The 20,517-nt window shown below is 45.3% G+C and overlaps 2 protein-coding genes across 4 annotated transcripts in view; both read right to left on the minus strand.

Annotated features, from left to right (window-relative positions):
* Nucleotides 1–5,953, minus strand: part of Flacc1 (flagellum associated containing coiled-coil domains 1) — a 29,883-nt gene extending 23,930 nt beyond the window's left edge. Inside the window, exons 1-4 of the mRNA XM_036173487.1 lie at nt 5,603–5,953; nt 2,677–2,837; nt 1,865–1,942; nt 890–938 (exon numbers count right to left, since the gene is read on the minus strand). Coding sequence (XP_036029380.1) covers nt 890–938; nt 1,865–1,942; nt 2,677–2,792 — 243 coding nt within the window. The 5' untranslated portion in view covers nt 2,793–2,837; nt 5,603–5,953. The remainder of the gene's footprint in view (nt 1–889; nt 939–1,864; nt 1,943–2,676; nt 2,838–5,602) is intronic.
* A 6,049-nt stretch (nt 5,954–12,002) lies between these two features.
* Nucleotides 12,003–20,517, minus strand: part of LOC118573083 (trafficking kinesin-binding protein 2-like) — a 32,239-nt gene continuing 23,724 nt past the window's right edge. Inside the window, exons 13-15 of one of the 3 annotated variants that reach the window (XM_036173134.1) lie at nt 19,444–19,710; nt 17,326–17,431; nt 12,003–15,269 (exon numbers count right to left, since the gene is read on the minus strand). In XM_036173134.1, the coding sequence (XP_036029027.1) occupies nt 14,591–15,269; nt 17,326–17,431; nt 19,444–19,710 (1,052 nt within the window). In that variant the 3' untranslated portion in view covers nt 12,003–14,590. Of the gene's footprint in view, nt 15,270–15,826; nt 17,175–17,325; nt 17,432–19,443; nt 19,711–20,517 lie in introns of those variants that run through there. The other 2 variants (XM_036173136.1, XM_036173137.1) reach the window with 2 other exon arrangements.

Consider the following 20,517-nt stretch of genomic DNA (forward strand, 5'->3'; position numbering starts at 1 on the left):
CCCTCCAGAGGGCTTTTGTAAGGGGGAAGAACAAGATAAGCTACAAGGAGGTGGTTAGCGCAGGCGCAGACCCAAGCGGTGAGTTCATCCTCTCCCTTCATTAGCTGCCAGGACTGAATCCCGGCAGTCATTGGCTAACGTGGCTACAATCACAGCTTCTAGACGCGTGCAGACCACTCTGCAGTACCACAAGTCACCCCCGCCATCTCCGAACTGGCATCTCTGCCCCACCTTCCTTTAAGCCTGGTCCCCTCATGGGCCAAGGGCCCAGCATCTTGCGCTTGGGTTCTTAAAACACCACTGCCCCAGCTGGTCTCTGCTTTCACTCTGGTGCCCCCCATGTTCGAGACCTTTCCATCTCACGGTGATTCTCTTTGCTTATTTTGTTCCCGACCATTGATGCCCTTTAAAGGACTGTGTGGTCCTTGTTTAGGAAGCGGGTGGGGTGGGAATGTGAAATGATAAAATAAAAAGTAGTCAATTCTCCTACGGAGAAAGTGCATTTTCTAAAGTGTAACTATAACCTGGTCTCATGCCTATGTCAGACCCATGGAGACTCGTGCTCTGAGGCCCATGTCTTTGCTTTTGCTGGCTTTGGGTGCCTTGACAGCCCCTGTCTTGGGATTTGTGGCTTCCCACTATGGCAGAGGGCTTGCTTCCTGTACTGGGGCATGAACAACCACCATCTGTTGTCCCCAGGGACTTACACAAAGCAGGGGAGAATAGCTGGGGTTAGTTACAGCTCGGCCACTTACCATTAATACTATGAGGATTGCTCCAAGGCAATCCTCTGTTAAGGTTTGGCAGAGTGAGTGTGTAAAAAACCCATGCTTGCACACAGTAGGTGCCAGATAAATGCTCTTCCGGGCCTTTCCCCATTTCTACTCACAGGAGGAAGTTTGCTGCTCTCCCCCGGCTTCCCTGTCTGGGCTTTGTCTCTGCAAGAGAAGGATGTGCTCAGAAAGCAACAGGAGCAGCCAAGGGGCCGAGCTCAGGGGATGAGCGCTGACGTGGCCACCTCGGACCTTTGGTCTCCTAGGCCAGTTACTTGACCTTCTGGGGGGACCCTGGGGAGCTGGGGGACATGCTGGTACAGGGCTTCAGTGAGGGGACAGTTCATAATGGATGTGGGTGGGGCTGCACTCTCGAGCTCCCAGGGAGAACTGAGCCTTTGCCAGCTTCTGGAGGCTTCCCATGTCACTAGTGGTCACCTCCACAGAGGTCACTTCTCTCTGACTGACATTCCCTTGTCAACTCCATGACTGCATTGGCCCCACTTGGAGAATATACAGGTGAAGGGATGTCTCCATCTCAGTCAGTTACCTGACAACCTCCGACCTCCGCCCCACCCCTCCGCCTTCCCGCCTCTGCAGGCCATGTCCTTTCCGCCACTCACTGCTTCCTGTCCTCCTCTGAGCTGAAATCACCATGGATTTGGTTGAAGGGGGAAAAATCAGTGGATTCTGGCACATTTTTGACATCTCTGGTAGCAAATTAGTTCAAGCCAGCATGGATGTGGAAGTCCTCTCTCTCTCTCTCTCTGTGTGTGTGTGTGTGTGTGTGTGTGAGAGAGAGAGAGAGAGAGAGGGAGAGAGAGAGAGAGAGAGAGAGAGAGAGAGAGAGACAGAGAGAGAGAGAGAGAGAGAGAGACAGAGAGAGAGAGACACACACAGAGACAGAGAGAGAGAGAGACAGAGAGAGAGACACCCCTGGGTAACTGAGGAATCTATTGGTACAGGGCCTCAGTGATGGAGAAATCCAAAATGGATGTGATCAGGGATATACTCTGGAGCTCTCAGGGTGAGTTAATTCCTTGTGTGGTGGATTATTTTATCCATTACCTCATGGAGCTACAAGTACTTACTTTGGGGAAACAACAGGTTTTATCGGTTGGGACTGGAGGTAGTTGTGTTCTCTTGAAACTGGTGTAGGAAGAGTTTGCCTGAAAGCAATAAATAAATAAACACTGGAAATTAAAAAATATGTCTCAACACTCCCCAATAAGGGCATATATCCGTGGTGACTCCGAATTGGAAAGTATGACGTGACAACCAGAGTCATGAAGAGTGGAGGCCTTGAAGACCTCAGGTCTCCTCCTTGTTCTTGTCTGCTATCTCCAAGAAGTCCTGGTTGTCAGGACAAACCCCAAAGCCATTGTTCCTGAGGAGGGACTGCTGTTGCCAAAGTCTGTTTGAGTGACACACACACACACACACACACACACACACACCACACTCATTCACACCCACACCCACCACACTCACACACACTCACACCCACCACACACACACACTCACACACACCATACACCACACACATACACCACACACCACACACACACACACACACACACACACACACACACACACCATATACCACACACATACACCACACACACACACACACACACACACACACACCATACACCACACACACACACACACACACACACACCTGCAGAATTGCAGACTCAAGCCTTCTTTATTGAAATGTTGGTCAGACAGGCCTGTCCTGTCAGAACAGGGCAGCAGCCGGGCTGGTTGGAAAGGCAGGAAAGCAGGGCTTCCTGTTCTGTGGGGAATTTGTGGCGAGCTCTGGACTGGGGAATCTTACAAGACCAGGAGTACAAAAGGAACCGTCACTTCCTCTACCGAGCCCAGCCCAGTGTGTCCTTACTTAAACTTCCCCGAGGAGGTCTTCGGAAGTGGATGAGGGGTCTTGATTAGCTTCCGTGGTCCCAAGTTCCAGGGGTCCCAGCAGGTGCAGTAGATGAGAGGGTTGGGATGATACATGGTCGAGGTCAGATGTAGTCTTGGTTGCTAAGTTGGGCGCTCTGGCTGAGATGAGAAAACACCAGAGTTAAAACACTCCGAACCAAAGTAAACAGAGATAGGGAAGGATCTAGGGGCAGCCCGAAGAACAGCCGTGGAGGGTGAGCTAATGTAGGCTGTCCTGCAGAAGGATGCCTCATGGCTTGCCACTTGACCTGAAAGCAATTAAACATCCTCCACAGCTGAGTTATCACTGTAATCCAAGTATACAGTCCTTGCTCAACTGTTGCTACCCAGGCTTCCAGGTGACAGGCAGAGATGGCACAGAGGTAGCACATTGCATTTGCGAGCACACATTCCCTTGGTTTCTGTGGCCTGTTCCTCCTCAGGTTTACATTAGCTCACTCTGCAGGACGAGAGATCCCCAGAGCAGATCCCGCACAGAACTTCCTGGGAAATTCGTCCTACTTCACCATAGAGCGTGAATGTGTCTCCCTGTTTCTCGATTTGGGCACCTGCCTGAATTGCAGAAGGGAACTAAAAGCAAGTCCCCACCATGATGACTGCACAGAAGACAGCCGTCAGGTGACCCCAGAGGTACGCCTCCTGAGGACACTGATATAGGGAGTTGACAGATCTGATGAGCCTGGAGCAGGATGAATGGTGTCCTTGTCTTTCAGCACCAGCCCTGTCTCTGTACCCATCCCCCAAACCTGCGGCATATATGACCTTACAAAGAGAAAGAGACTTTGTATTAAAGAGGGAAAACTGGGTCAGAATGTCGGGGTTATGTAGCCTGTCCCCTTCATGACATGTTATGACAGTTTTGGGGGTGCTTTGGAATCAGATGGGCCTGACTTTACACATTAGGGTTGCATTATACAGCTGGATTGCATTGCTGTGCACTGTCCATGCCGGTGCATGCCAGGTTGCATTGCTGTGCACAGCTAATCAGACCTAGGGGAGCTCTCGGCCTGCACATGGAGATGAACGCCATGAACGACTATTTTGCACATAGAAACTTTTCTTTCTACTTAAAACAAAAAAAGGAATATGGGTTGATTTATATGATTTGTATGTGTGTGTGTGTGTTATTATGATAAAAGCAGCTCATTAGAGAGACAACAGAAAACACTAAGGAAGTAAAAAAAAAATATATCAAAACTGTAATATCCAAAGATGACCACTGGAAATACTTGAAGGAATGCCTTCCAGAATTTTCTGCATTCTAAAGAACAGATTTACAAAGCTTTTCATAAACAGAAGCAAAACTATATTTATATCCTGGATATGTTGTTTAAGATAGTGCCTTGAGTTTCTATTATAAAGAAATATAATATGCCATCATTTAAAAAATATTTTTTGCACTCAAGAAATTTAAAAATATGCCAAATGTAGAAAAGAGTATAATAACCTCACCTATCCCATAATTTTAACAATTGTCAAAGTGACTAACCCTATGTCCCACCCCGACTCCATTTCACTCCTCCAACATCATATTAACGTATTTTAAAAATTATGTATACAATGTTCTGTCTGCACGCATCCCTGCAGGCCAGAAGTGGGCACCAGATCTCATCATAGATGGTTGTGAGCCACCATGTGGTTGCTGGGAATTGAACTCAGGACCTTTGGAAGAGCAGCCAGTGCTCTTAATCACTGAACCATCTCTCCATCCCCCATCATATTAAATTTTAAAGCAAATTTAAAACAATCTTTCAAATAAGTCTGAGATCAGTTTCCATATCATTGCAATTCTAAAACTTAGAAAAGGATTTATTTTTAATTTTATGTACGTGTTTTTTTATCCGTGTGAGGGTATACCACAAGTGTTCAGGAACCCACAGTATCCAGAAGAGAGCAGTAGATATTCTGGAGCTGGAGTTACAGGCTTTTGGGAGCCACTGGATGTGGCTGATTGGAACCAAATTTGGGCTCCCTGGAAAAGCAGCAAGCGCCCTCGATCACCACGCTGTTTCTCTTGGCCCATTGCTGTAAATGTCTATGAATGCTATTTATACTTTAACCAGTTTTGTATTGGTAAATGTTTGTTTCCTTTTTCCTCATTCTAAAAATGCTTTTGGGTTGGGGATTTAGCTCAGTGGTAGAATGCTTGCCTAGCAAGCGCAAGGCTCTGGGTTCGATCCTCAGCTCCACCAAAAAAAAAAAAAAAAAAAAAAAAGCTTTGATATTTATTAATTTGCTCTCTTAAAAAAAAGTTCCCTTTGCATCTGCTGGAACCATATTCAAAGCATTTAAAACCAGTAATACAAAACTGATGAGCCATCAGAACAGATGTGGGCTATTAGGAAATCATGCGGTGGGGCTGAGGGTGTCAGGGGAGGAACTGGGACAAGCGAGGTGGTAGGGAGCCTTATAACAAAGGTCATTTATTGTGGTGTGTGTGTGTGTGTGTGTGTGTGTGTGTGTGTGTGTGTGTGTGTGTGTGTGTTGTGTTTATGTGTTGTGTGTGTGTGGTGCATGTGTGTTGTGTGTGGTATGTGTGTGTGGTATGTGTGTATATGTGTGTTGGTGTGTGTGGTATGTGTGTGTGGTGCACGTGTGTTGTGTGTGGAATGTGTGTGGTGTGTGTGTGTGTGTGAATGTGTGTGTGGTGCATGTGTGTTGTGTGTGGTATGTGTGTTGTGTGTGGTATGTGTGTTTTGTGTGTGTGTGTGTGTGTGTGTGTGTGTGTGTGTTACCCCGTTTTCCTTTCCTGTATTTTCTTCCCGGGGTTTCCCTCAAGGCCGGGAGGACTGCCTTTGAGCTGTGGAGTTTAAGAAAGGATCTGGGTTCTAAACAGCCTGCAGGAAAATCTTTCCAGATCTTACCTTAATTCTTTCAAAGATTCATTCCCCTGTGGTTCCTTCCCAAGGTGAGAGTCTTAAAGAAACCATAATGTTGTAGGGAAACAAGACCCCATCAGCACAAAATCGGGGTTCATTTCACACCAGATCAAGACGTTCCGGACTCATGGCTTCAGCGCTTATCCCCGAACCGCTGAGCTGCCCAGGCGGAAATCCACAGGACCGGCTGGAAACCTGCAGACCCAGCCAATGGCTTCCAGAAGGGTGCAGCGGGCAGAAACTTCCCTGAGAAGACAGCTCAGTTGTCCCCAGTATTTCAGTGAAAGTTACACTTGAGAAAGTCACCATCTGCCCAGAGTCTCTGACGGGGCCTGACTTGGGAGGTTTGCTCTGGGGAGATGGCAGGAGGGTTTGTTTCTTTTGTCACTATGGAAACAGAATGGTGCCTCATTGGCTCAAAGCAGAGGGTTGGAGAAGCAGCCAGTTAAATGCTCCTAGACTCAAATCAGTGTCCATACTCACCAGCAGGGAATTCATATGAGAGTTTTACTTCATTATCAGACATGAGGCTGAAGAAGCTTAAGATACATTTCCAGAACAATGGAATTCTACAGCATCCTGGGCCTCAGTGGTGTACGGCCAACAGTCCTGGGCTTTTGTGATTGATTTTAACTTTCAAAGTTTTCTCAGAGTCCTAGAACTGTACAGTGGATGAATCCTCCTTTTTGTTGTTGTTGTTGTTTTGTTTTTTGAAACAGGGTTTCTCTGTGTAGCCTTGGCTGTCCTGGATCTCGCTCTGTAGCCCAGGCTGGCCTCGAACTCACGGAGATCCACCTGGCTCTGCCTCCCGAGTGCTGGGATTCAAAGCTTGCACCACCACACCTGGCAGATGTGTCTGTCCTTGAAGCTTAGCTTTGAGACTTGTGGACGTCCACAGGGATGGGCCATTTTCCAGCTACCTATGGTTTCGGATTTTTATTTTTATTTTTATTTTAACAAAGCTGATCTTGCCAAATAAAACAAACAAAAAAGACAAAAACAACCAAACTAAAAAAGTGCTTGCTTATTCATTTTTATTTTATCATAACTCACTAAAAGACACACATTTTATAATGAAAGTTCACAAACAATACCTTACCGCTTACTATTCTGTTTTTCTTTTCTAAATGAAGGCTGATTCTAATCCATTAGATGACTCCTGGGTCAGTGACAGCCCACATCCCACAGTTTACAAAAGCTAAGTTCACAATCCGCGTGTGACCTGCCTGAACACCAGGCGCTATAGCTAGGCATGGGGCAACACCTCCGTTCTGTGCTCTGTTGAGCTAACAGACTAATTTGGAAATGATTAGTTCAATAAAAGCACAATTACTCTTTTGTGATTATTTTGTTTTGTTTTCTTTTTTGTTTTTCAAGACATGGTTTCTCTGTGTAGCCCTGACTGTCCTGGAACTCTCTCTGTGTAGACCAGTCTGGCCTCGAACTCACAGAGATCCACCTGCCTCTGCCCCTGCATGTGCCGCCACCACCCGGCCACAACGAATCTTCTGTTAAGAGACTTAAACCATGTGTTAACAAGAACTTTAACCAGAGAAGGAATCTGACTAGATCTACATATAAGAACGATCATGGTGACCGCAAGGCAGAGAAGCAGTGGAGGGGCCATCACAGGAGACAAAAGAACTGGGTAGGAATGTCTCAGAGGCTGATGAGTCCTAGATGTGGTCCTGGAGGGCCAGCACTGGGGATGACCAGAGGACAAGGTAGGCTGGGACGCAGGAGGGAAGGAAGAAGAGGCATTGTGATTCCTGGGTCTCCAGTTCCAGTGACTGAATTGCTGTTGGTACCTGTGGTGGTTTAAAAGAAAATGGCCCCCAAAGGGAGTCGTACTATTAGGAGGTGTGGCCTTGTTGGAGTAGGTGTGGCCTTGTTGGAGGAAGTGTGTCACTGTGGGGATGGGCTTTGAGGTCTCCTATGCTCAGGCTACGCCCAGTGACACAGTTCACTTCCTGTTCCTGTAGATCAAGATGTAGAACTCTCAGCTCCTTCTCCAGCACCATGTCTGCCTGCATGCCGCCATGTCCCACCATGATGCTAATGGATTAAATCTCTGAACTGTAAGTTAGCCCCAATTAAATGTTTTCCTTTATGAGAGTTGCTGTGGTCATGATGTCTCATCACAGCAACTGAAACTGTAACTAAGACAGTGCCCTTCACCGTTAGGAGTAAGCTGGGGATGAACAGGTTTGGGAAGAGAACATGCATTCTGTTTTGGGCATGTTGAGGTGCTGGGGGAGATCTAAGTGGTGATGTCTACTGGAGAATTCATTAAAAATTCCGTAAGTTCAAAGAAGAGTCTAGAAACAGATTTAGTGGTCGATGGAGGGGGTACATGAACACGTAGGGGACAGTATCATGTAAGAAGATGGCCTGGAACTTAGCCCCAGGCAATGCCAACATCAACAGCAACCATTTCTTAAATTCGTCAACGCAAACACACTCAACTGTTAGTTATTAGCGGCTTAAGACAAGCAGTTCTGTCAGCTCTGTGTAACAGGGAGTCTGGAGGCAGAGAATCTGTCAATCTGTCAGTGGGAGGAGCCAGCCGCATGCCTGGGGATCAGTTCGGCTATGCCAGCCTCATTGTGCCAGCTAAGAGGAGCCTCGTGGCGTCTGCAACTCCAAGACAAGATGGAGACAGACATTCAGAACTTAAAAGGAGGGAAAGACATAACTAAGAGAAATTTGATAGATTTAACTAGATTGAGAATTTACTTTGAACCTGTTCATCATGAAACTATATTTAATTTTTTTTTTTTTTTTTTTTTTTTTTTTGCAATTAGTAAAAAAGAGTGTGAGTTTTGAGTGAGCAGTGGCTGAATATAAAAGACAGAGGAAAATAGATGCTGAGGGGGATCCCAAAGCACTGACTTGCTAGCTTTTCTTCAGTTGGTTTCTTGTGGTGATCAGGTGGAGGCAGGCTCCTGGCACTGAGCTACATGCCCAGCCCTAGGACAAATACTTGGAAGTCAGTAACCACCCCAACACCCCTGCCTCTGCTCTCCCCCCAAACACAGTCACCATTTTGTCAGCTCCAAAACAGCAGAGGGACCTGAAGTGGAGGCTTTCCAAGGTTAGCAGCATTTCCAACGTCTTCCCTCAGGGCCTGGAGGAGACCAGACTGCCTTTGTAGGAAAGTACAGTCAGTGGTGCCGCCTTAACATTGTGGACAGCTGTGTCATCAGAACTGGTTTGTGCATGGTTTGGGGAAGGGACACCGTCCTGTGTGATGTTGCTGCCCTCATGAGGTGGCAAGTGTGAAGAGCCAGGAGCAGCCAGAGGCTTTGCATTCGGTGAGTGTATTTGCTGACTGAGAACTGCCCCTGTCCTGCCCCCCACCCCCAATAAGGAAGGCAGTGTTCTCTTAAGGGGCTTGCCGAGACCCCCCCGTACACTCTGTTGTCTTTGGCCACGCCTTGACTTTTGACGTCTGACGGTTAGGATGCTGTGCTGACCCTCTTGGACTCATTCAGCTGTTCTTGACAGGTTCCCACCACAGAGCTACAGAACTGTGAAAGCTCGCACTTCTGTGGTCACACCTAGAGGGGCCCCTGTTCTGGGTATTCTCCCTCTCCCTCGAACCCGCTCCCTCCCAAGTGTTGGGCTCACCCGCATCTCCATAGCTGGCCCTTCCTACCTCCTGCCCCTTGAGAGGAAAGCTCACAGTGTTCGGAGGCTTTGAAGGTTTGTGCTTTGTGTTGCCGGCAGGGTCGGGGACAGATACTGTCTGAGAACACCAGAGGGACCGGAGTGGCAACAGGAGCGTGCAGAGGAGCTTTGTGAGTTTTCCAGCGGGGCGTGGCCCCCCGATTTTGGCTTCTTTTAATGCTTGCATCTCTAAGCTGCACTTGGCAAAGTGTCTGGCCCACTATAAATAATGTCTGAATGTGATGTGAAAATTTAGTTCTTTAACAATTTATTATACCCAGCAAAACGTTCAATCACCATAGATGGAGAAAACAAGATGTTCTATGACAAAGCCAAATTTAAACAATATCCATCCACAACTCCAGCCCTATAGAAGGTACTAGAAGGAAAACTCCAACCCAAGGAAGTTAACCACACTCATGAATGTTGGAGAACCCCACCCCTAAGCCCACTTTCAGTAACCCAGTGACGGGAGGCCACATCATCCTCAGCCACCATCTGTGGCACATCTCCACTGTCACCATGAGTCACACAGTCTCTCTATGTGAATGCGCTATGCCTCCTTATAAAAAGTCAGTGCCTTCTCTTCCTGCTCTCTTTCCCCTCTGAGTACCCACCCTCCCCCAATAAACTTCTCCAGTGAAACCTGTTGCATGGTGTGACTTGGTGGCATTTGTTTGCTCCGATCTGCCAAGGTCCCTTTTGCCGCTTAAATCATAACAATGAAAACACAGGAAATAATCTCAAACCAGAAAAACCAAAAGAAGGAAAACACCCCCACCCACCACCATAAATAATAGGAATTAACAATCATTGGTCATTAATATTTCTCAGTATCAATGGACTCAATTCCCCAATAAAGGACATAGGCTAACAGAATGGTTTCTAAAACATGATCCTTCTGTTGCATCCAAGAAACACACCTCAACATCAAAGACAGACATTACCTCAGAGTAAAGGATTAGAAAAAGATTTTCCAAGCAAATGGACCCAAGAAGCAAGCTGGTATAGCTATTCTATGATCTAACAAAGTAGACTTCCAACCAAAATTACCCAAGAGGTGGGGAAGGACACTTCACACTCATCAAAAGAAAAACCTACCAAGATGCCATCTCAATTCTTAACGTCTATGCCCAAATGCAAGGGCACCCACATTTTAGCGCTTGCTGGTGACACCACTTGCCAGCCAACAGCCAGGCTTACTTCTTTTTGATTTGAAAATTTTGTGGCACTTGGCTCTTCATATAAAACAATGAAAAACAAAACAGCATTAGCCTAAGTCAAACTTAATGCAGTGAAAACAGACAGAAGCCGACATGATACTCAAAGCCTATATTCTTGTTGGGTTTTGGATGTATGAATGTAGACTAATACTTGCTTATGAAAGAAAACACAAAGAAACTGAGAATGTTACCAAAATTTTATGTCAAAAAGTAGTTTCATATTTCATTCATGAATCTCAAAATGTCCACAACCCAGTATGGATATTGAATCTAACCCAGGAAGGGATACACTGTTTTTGTTTTGTTTGAGACAGGGTTAAATAATAATAATAATAATAATAATAATAATAATAATAATAATCCAGAAACCAAAATCAGTCTCAGCTGTCCTGGAATTCGCCCTGTAGCCCAGGCTGGCCGTGAACCCAGAGATTCTGAGATTAAAGGTGTGTGCCACCATCACTGGTTAGCAGGGGACATATACAGCTCAGTGATAGAGCACTTGCTGGTGAGGGAGCCCTAGCTTCAATCCCCAGTACCACAAGCAAAGCAATCAATACAAAAACAAAACTGTGAAGGAGAAACAAGGACATTGAATGACCTGTTCTATGAATTCCAACAATGTTCACACTTAAGAAACCATTTCTAAATAGCTGTGTGATCAGGAAATTGCGAACTATAGGAAGAATTGTGTCATACTTTCTGAACATCCCCACATTCACTATCTGCTTAGTAGTGGCTTTATTCTTGGTTGGTGTTACTCTGGGATAGAGCTATTGTGAGTGAGCTACATTCATGGTGTAGTCTAGGTCTAAAAATACCTGAGGGCCAGCAAATGGTCCGGTGGGTAAGGACACTTGACATCAAGCCTGAGCACCTGAATTTGATACCCAGAAGCTACATGGCTAAAGGAAAGAACTGACTCTTGCAAACTGTCTCTGACCCCAACACCATCCCCACATTAATCATTTTTTAAAGTACAAAAAAAAAATCTATAAAATATTCTAAGACCTGCTTACTATTAATTTAATGTTTTTTAATTAGTTAAACAAATATGGGATGTTTCTAGTAAAATCCAACATAAAGACTCCATGCTGGATTGTATGAGACTTGAGACAAAAACCACACACAGGAAGACACAGGGCAGTTTAAGAATTAGCTACTTGTGTTTATTTATCTGATTTACAGTTGGTATAGCAAAGGAAGGTGCATACAGAGCTATTTGACATGGTCCAGTTCCAGATGTGACACAGTGGTATTCTCCTGGAGCCCCCAGGGCCCCATACCATGACTGGGGCCACACTCAGAATTAGGGAGAGGGGCTGTGCATGCCTCTACTCACCTGACTGCAGAGGTGACCCCAGACAGAGGCAGCCCTAGTTTCAGATGTCAAGCTGATGTGAGAACCACCCACGACTAATTTTAGCACTAGGAGCCTGGAATACAGTGGAAAACATGCCTTCAGTAGAGGCCAGGCTCTCGTGAGTCCCAACATCCTCCACTGACCATTTACGTCAGACCAAAGGCAGGCAAAAACTAGAAACCAAAATCTACTGAATTAACAAGGGCATTATTAACGTCTAAGGATTTAAACGTAAGGCTATTTACATAAGGTCTGGGATCTTCAAAATTCAGGGCAATTTTAATTCTGAGTTTGAGAAGATGACTCTCCTACTAAGTAACAGGACACTCAGAAGTACCTGAGAAATAATCACAGAAAACCCTGAAGAAGAAAACAACTGGGTTTTCCCATGCAAGTATATACCAGCCAATACTGTAAACCAAACAAAAAATGCCGTGAACAGTATCGGAGCATAATAGTTCCACCGGGGAAGAACTTTCTGGAAGGCTCTACTTCGGATTACATTTTACAGACAGCCTGATGTAACAGATTCTCAGTACCAAAAATAATTTTAGGCGAAAACTTCAGAATCAGCAAGACCCAGTTTTAAGACAGGATTCATTTGCAGAGACAAGCATGCACCAGGGTAAAATTACTGTGTTCCAAAGGAACATCAAAGTCAATTTAATTGTCAAAATCCCGTCTGGTTTAACCAGATGTGCTCACTTGGTGCTAAGACACTATTCTGCCTCCAGTGATCACTTAGGCACTGACTACACAAAAGTATACAAGTATTCTCAACACAGAACTCCACAGAATCCAGCTTAATTACGGTGGTGGATGTGGCATAAGTTATTTAACACTTCCCTACCCCTTGAGCCCTCACTTCCTGCTGCTCCTTCTTCGGAAGCTGTACATGTCCAAGCAACAGAAGAGTCCTTTCCTGGGGAACCAAGACAAAGCTTGGAGCTTTTGCTCAGGGAGGCACCCAGTTATTTATAGACTAGAAATACAAATGCTATTTTAAAAAATGAATTGGAGTATTTAGGAAATTGAACCACCAGGGAGTCTTGTGTTAATGCCTGCTTTATCAAGGTCACTTGCTAGCCCGGAGTCCTTCCAAAACGTGTGCGTGGTCTGTTTGCAGCAGTGAGGCCAGGCAGAGGGTGACGAAGGGGAGACATCTTTCCACCCTTTGTTTCTGAGAAATTTATCTAGAAAAGTGTTAGCAAAGGTTCTAGAAATGTAGAAAACCCATAGGTTCTTACCGTCGCATGGATTTTTTTTTTAACCCTTTGAGTGCAGCTTTTCTTGGGAGAGGAGACTCAAGAGAGAGAAAGAAGCAACCCCCCACCCTGCAGAAATGAAGAATTCCTCTTAAGCAAAATATTTGCAAGTTAAGCACCAAGAGGACCAACTAAGAGACTTCCTGCTTTTACAGACAAAACAAGGAGTTCCGACTCATCTTCTCCACATGTGACACTTTCTTGAACAACTCCTCAGGGACAAAGCCATGGCCTGCCACCTCAGGAAGCAGAGCTTTCCCACCTCAAGGCCTGCGTCACACTGCTGAATGCTGGACCCATCTTCAGGCCTCACTTGTCTTAGCTCTCCTATGAGCAAGGTCCTTCTCTACTCCTGCAGACACCAAGAACTAGGCAGCTGTCTTAATTTGCTTAAGGAGAACAACGGAACCCAACAAACACACTCTCGAAACAAGAGCCTGGGTTTTACTTCAGTTTATAATTTAATGTGCCTGAGAATTTTTGTGCAAATACATGTCATCTTTCATTAAAAATATGCATAGCACACTTTGGAAAAAGTTAGTTACAACTAACTTTTCTTAAAAATTTACAGATATAAATATACAACATAATCTGAGTCCTACTGATTGCACTTCTGATTCAAATCCTTCCGGCCTCCAAGGAAATTTGAGAAACATGTAATTGTGTTTGCATTCCTTGGCCACCATATTATCCAGAAGAAATATCCTGAAAAACTTCCTTGATTCCAATCTACCCCTATTTTCCTTTTGAAATCCCTCCCAAGCCCACTCATAATTTTTAAAATTTTTGTTATGTTGTACAAAAATACAAGTTTAAAAAACTGGAGTTTTAGTAATCATAAATACAAAGAAATCTGGGTGGTATTTGGGTTCTCAGTGCCTGAACATTCTGAAACGAGAAAGTCTCCATTTTTGAAATAAGGGACAAGAGAAAACTCCTTATTTGCTAATGCTGTGAGTGCACCACTGGACAGATGCATAATTTGACCGGGCATCAGCAGGGAAAGCATCTACAGTCCCAGGAACAGACCACGCCCTGCAGCACCCTCTGGGGCAGCCTCCGGCCGGGACAGCCAGGGTCCTAGCTTTCTACCTAGGCAGTGTCTCCTGCGTGTTCTAGGGACAGAGGGGCCGGCAGCTCAGTGTTACTGCCGTGTTTCAATAGGACTGGGTTTCTTCTATTCACTTTTCATTTTCCAGACAAGGAAACTCAGCTGAAGAAGCGTGCTAACCCTTCCGTTTCTGTCTCCGACCTACTCACGTCACTTCTTCCCACCTTCCGTTGACTCCATCCTTGAAGCCCTCATCCAAAAGCTTCCATCCTCCCACTGCACCTCTCCACATCCGCATCCCTTCTGCGACATTCCTCTTCTCTCCTCAGGCCAGTCCCCCATGCTCAGTGCGCCTCTAGCCTTCCTGTGCTAATTTATACCCGAGGTCAGCAGTGTTGAGCCTCAGTCTTCCTTCAGGACACCCACTTTGGGCGAGGCTGTGCAAACTGGGACTCCAAAACTACCCATAATGACCGGTAGACTCTGATTCCGCCTCAGCCCGCCCAATAAACTGCCACCTGAATTTAAATAAACAGCAGACTCTGGTCTCTGAAGACCCATGTCTGCCTCTCGGCTTTTCCCGTTCTCCTGGGCGTCAGGGGTCTTGACCACTCTGGCTATCCCCAGTCTCTTCAGCCTGTCCACCAAGTTCATCTTCAGCTGGCCAACATCAGGAGGAGTCCTGGAAGGTCTCAGGCCATACATTTCTTGCAGGAATGTTTCAGCGGGCCGGGAAGCCAGAAAGTTCTCAGAGATGTGGACTCGGGGCTCAAAGGGCAAGGGAGAAGAGCATGGTGACTGTGATGGGGAATTGGGTGGTGTGGAAGGGGTGGCCAGGGCCTTGGGGCGAGGCTGCAGGAGAGGGTTTTCTGAAGCCGGGCTGTGGTACATCTTAGCAGAGATGCCTCGCTCCTGCAGAAGCTTGGCTAAACTCCGTGTGCTGCTGAACGTTATGGTGGAGTCATGCCGGTTTGTGATGGATTCCCCAATGCTGAGTCTATAGGACACGGCAGGAGAGTTCACAGCCGTGTGCGAGGAGCTGCTCCCGCTACTTCCACAGGACAGTGACGGGAACCCGGAGCTGGAAGAAAAGAGGGAGTGCGCCTCGGAATCACGGACACCTCACCGACACTTAACAGAAAGAAAACACACCAAGGAAACAACAGCGTGCGCAGCCTTGCACACAAGGCAGCCTTTCATTTGCATGAGGATGACCAACCAGTTGTGTTCTCAGGGACAGCCTTTCCAATTTAATTTCACTGGAAAAAAGCAAATGTCTAATTGTGAAACTGCCAGTTTCTCAAACAGTGTTAACTCTAAACCACAGTAAAACATGGATATTCATGAACCACATTGTCAGTCTTGGTTTGAAATGTGTACTTTTAAGAAATATAAAACAATGAAAAGCTTTGACAGTTATTAGATCTTGTTGCTTATTCTAGGCTTGGTTAAGAATAAGAGCTAGGGGCTGGAGAGATGGCTCAGCAGTCAAGAGTACTGACTGCTCTTCCAGAGGTCCTGAGTTCAATTCCCAGCAACCACATGGTGGCTCACAACTGTCTGTAATGAGATCTGGCACCCTCTTCCAGTGTGCAGGCAGAACACGATGTAATACATCTTTTTTTTTTTTTTTAAGAGCTAAATTAAATCATATTTATCATCATGGTGGAGTGGAAGGGCTTGTCTGTAGTCAGCTTTCCTTTGTGAACAATGTTACCAGGATTTAACACATTTTCACTGGAACAAGGTGATCATACGTATCATAGTATCAAGATTTTTAAAGATTATGAACTAAAGACAAGGATAAGATTGATATATTAAGTAACAGCTTTCCAGAACACTAACTTGTGCAAAAGACACAGCACTGTGAAAGTCTGACTTTCTGGTCAGAGCAGCCCTGCTCAGAACCTTCCTCTCACATCCTGGAAGAATTTCCTGCCCCTCCCCAAATCGTGTACCTGAAAAAAGTCCTTTGAGAGTCAATTTTCTAGGGCATACACTGGTATGTAACGACTGTAGGAAACTTGCAGATATGCTCATGAGAGCCCCTACGAGGACCCTGCCTGGCTATCACCAGCCTGCTGCTTCCGGCTGACCTATGCATGAATGGTCATCTTCTCTCCTTGCTGGCTGCTAGAGACTCCAGAGTGAGATGCAGGGGTCTCCTTAGTGCACAGTAGCCTTCCCGGCCGGCCGGAGGACCCACACACTGGAGTTTGCTCTTCTACCCACCATACCGACTTGCCTCTGCACCATCTTTCTTTTTTATTTCTGATCATACTTCCCTGCAAAGACCAAAGTCTGAACACCACCTCTTTGGAGAACCGGCAAGCTAGAACCAGCGTCAGCATGGCTCAGTGAGTGAAGCCTGGGCAGCTGGTATCATAACTCGTAGAAATGTCTTCGGATAGAGTTGCGTGAGTTAGGTAGTCTTAGGGTGAGGGCTGGCCTGCTCGGAAGAGCAGCACTGTGCTTAGGACGGGGCTATGAAGCATTGGTGTGGGGGCTGGCACTCCGCCAGAGGTGACCAACATCGCCTACACAACAAACCCGGAAAGCAACTTTGGAAACTGGTGTTCGGGCGAGCTTTTCTGGCGGGCAGATCTCCGAGTGCACTGTCAGAAAGCGATGGCGAAGGTAATGAATCAGAACAAGACAAGTTGCACGGATGGAGCCCAGGCCCTCATGACAGTGTCTGTTTAGATCTTGAACCTGCATCCCTTTTCTTGCAATGAACAGGAGCCGCATGTGCAACAGCTTCCTGTGAGTCTTCCTGGGAGAGTACTGAACGCAGAGGCATCTGGAGCCATCTGAATATGAGCAGCGTCAGGAATGGAGGCCGTCTTGGGAAGAGTGTGGCGGCTCACACCTTGCAGCCTGATTCACTTTGGGTACAAACAACCTCAGGTGAGTCATTTGTTAGCCGTCTGCTCCTGGGTCAGTCACCTTATAATGTTCTATGCCTCCATTTCTTCATTTCTGCCTACTTCAAAGAGTTATGATCAAATGAGAACATGAAACGTCAAAATATTCTGAAGACAAATAGTCACTAATAATTAAACTAATGAACTAATTCAAGCCCTGGGGCTCTAAGAAGGAACCTTGTGTGAGGCCCCTGACTTCCCAGCCCCTCTTACCTAGGGGTAACCTGAGTGATGTCAGAGGGATGTAAGATCCTACAGGTGGTGAAGGTGAAGGTCGAGTTCGTGCCTGACAGACACTTTCCTGGGTTCGAGGTTGCAACTGAAACAGAGATTTTTAGAAAGCCAAACACAGAAGAGAAAGACTAGGTTAATAACATAAAAGGCTCATCATTATTTTGTTAGCAACACAGCATCTATCAACTGCCTTTAGTAGTAGAAAGTTCCTAAATATGGAAATGAAATATATATAAATGATAAACTAGTGTTAACTGATTAGTATATAGCTGAACTTACAGTACTTTAAAATTATAAATAAAAGGAGTAAAAACAGCTTAGAAATGAGTGAAAACCACTCTGGAAAATGCATTAAAAATTAAGATAAAAGAAAAAATTAAGATCTAGTTATTGAGATGCCTGGGTCAAGCTACCCGCCCTGGTTCTTAAAGTATTGTGTGTTGACTCTAGAAAACTTCCTGGTAATTCGAGGATGAGGCCTCTTTTATTTTATGTTTTCCTTTTTTGATGGGGTTGACATTTGCATGCTGGCATAAATGCAGTGGTGGGTCAAAATTCTGGCTCCTTAGCACAAGTCAGGACAATGACACCAGATTATACTTGCATTCTTCATCCTTATATATCACAGTATCTTTGTTCAAAGCCAGATGCACTGAAGGAGGTGTTTGATGAAGGTGTAAAGTTATCATGAAGCCTTGAACCTTTTTACTACGCAGTGCGTGGAGACAGGAAGTGTCCACTGAGCACCCCTGCTGTGTACAATGCAGCCGATACAAACAGCGGTGACCTACAGAAACGCATTTGTGCAGCTAAGTTAGAACTGTATCAGGGAACATCATTTGCTAACACACAAGCTATAAATCTTCAGACCTGGGAATCTGGCAGGCATTTTCTGGGGGAAAAAGCTGTCGTCAGCATTTTCTAGCAATGACAGCTGTGAGCTTCCAGTGACACTCAGTGTTTGGAAACCTCCTAACACAGCCTGTCTGTCATGCTGAGGTCCTTAGTGACACTCAGTGCTTGGAAACCTTACATCCGCTGCTGATAGCCTGGAAACCTCCTAACACAGCCTGTCATGCTGAGGTCCTTAGCAGTGACATCAATACACCACCTAACGGAAAGTGTCAACATCTGGGTGTCTGTGTAACTGTCTTAATGACCAACGCAGGTCACCAAACCGTGCATGAGCACATGTTCAAAGTGTAGGGCAAACACATTTTCATGAAAACTAATATGAAATTCATTGCTAGGGTTTCAGATTCCACACTGCTGGAGAAACCACCACTTCCCAAGTTCTTACTGATTTCAAACATCCATAATTCTCGAAGAGACCATTAAAATAATTTTTTCTTTTCTAGCTACATATTCTTGAAGAGACCATTAAAATAATTTTTTCTTTTCTAGCTACATATTCACAGGAGGAGTATTTTCTTCACATTGTTCATCCAAAACAACACTGCAACAGACTAAATGCAGAATGATATTCATGAAGAGAATCTTCTATTAAGTTAGAAATTAGACTTGCAAAATTGTAAGACAAAAACCATTTTCTTACTATGTACAATACACTTATTTTTCAGAAAACAGTATCTGCATAATATAATTTATTTATTTATTTATTTAGTTTAGCTGTCATAAAACTTGCTCTGTAGACCAGGCTGTCCTCGAACTCACAGAGATCCACTTGCCTCTGCCGCCTCAGTGCTGGGATTAAAGGCGTGTGGCACCACTGCCCAGCTCAGAATTTTTATTCTTAAATAAGCTATTTTTCCTGGAAAGTTCTCAGTTTTTATTCTAACTTAGTATCAATAGACATATAGATAATAAACCTTCTTGAGTTCTCACGGACTTTTAAGGAACCCAAAGGCTTGCAATCCACTAATTGCCCTGATCCATCTCATCTCTCTTCCTATTTAGTTTTGCAGGCTGGTGGGATAAAATGGAGAAAATTAGAAATGTCAGGAATGCTACAGACTTTTATTAGCTTACTTCCACTAGTGAATACATGTCAGAGATGGCGCGGGGTAGCCGGACAACCACAGTAGGCTGGTGCAATGCACTGGTTCTGAGGCCTTGTTCAACAAGCACTCTCCTCACCTGTAACTGGCCCGCCTGCTGAGGTAATGGGTGGCAGGAAGGTCCCCGTCACTGGCATGGGAGCTGCAGGTTTCGGCTCCTCTTGAAGAGGCTGCTGAACCTGAAAAGTGATTCCCTCCTCTTCATCCTCCTCTAAATCCGAGATGTGATAGACGACATCCTTGGGCATTTGGGTGAAGCCTTTAGTAATGACTCCTGGTCGTGGGTCAAGGATGGTTCCCAAGTTTGGTTGAGCAAGCTGCTGCCAATGATGCAGAGTCTGTGATCCTGGATGGGCAAGCAGGACAGGCGTGCATTACATTTCCCACAGGTCCTCAATTTGAAGAAGGAAGAATTGTGTGAGTAATAACAACAATGATAAAGACAATGACACTTACCTGGGTTTGGTATTTTGATAAAATTTGTAAATTTAGCTCCTCTGTAGAAAACTGACATATATTGAACGTTTGAGCAATAGCTTTTCTATTTCAAAAGACAATCTTCGAAGGGACATCCAAAGAAGAGAAGAACCCACTAAGGTATTTTTAACAGGACCCGAGCTGCTCAGGCAGGAGGGAGGCCACCCACTTTGGTCACCCCATGCCCTTGTACCAGATGTAACATCTAATTGTCACTCTGGTAACTTCAACCTAAAATCATCAACTCTAACCAATACTGGGTCAGACTAGGAGTCCTTATAGGCTGCCTACTCAAACTTCTGTTTAATAAGGAACCTTTTACCACAGTATTAGAGAATCACTCATGGACCATCAATAGCCCATAAATCAGACATTAATTTTGAGTTTCACTTGTACTTTAGATAAAATTGAACCGAAGGAGAAAAAAGTACAGGCATGCCTGTGTGCCTCTATGTCAGTGACACTGCTTGGGTGGAAGTTCTTTGTGGGTGTACTCTAGATAATTTTCATTTATCACCTCCTGTTGGTGTTACCATGGTAACTGCTATCAATGGTATTCTGTAACCACAGTTAGGAAAAGATTTTCCCCACTTCCCTTTTCCACTGATACAAGACATCAGAAAAGAATGAACAGCAAAGGCTTAGTGACACAGGCCTCACCACTCACTAGCTGTCC

The sequence above is a fragment of the Onychomys torridus genome, chromosome 23, assembly GCF_903995425.1.
Source record: "Onychomys torridus chromosome 23, mOncTor1.1, whole genome shotgun sequence".
In the NCBI taxonomy this organism is placed as follows: Eukaryota; Metazoa; Chordata; class Mammalia; order Rodentia; family Cricetidae; genus Onychomys; species Onychomys torridus.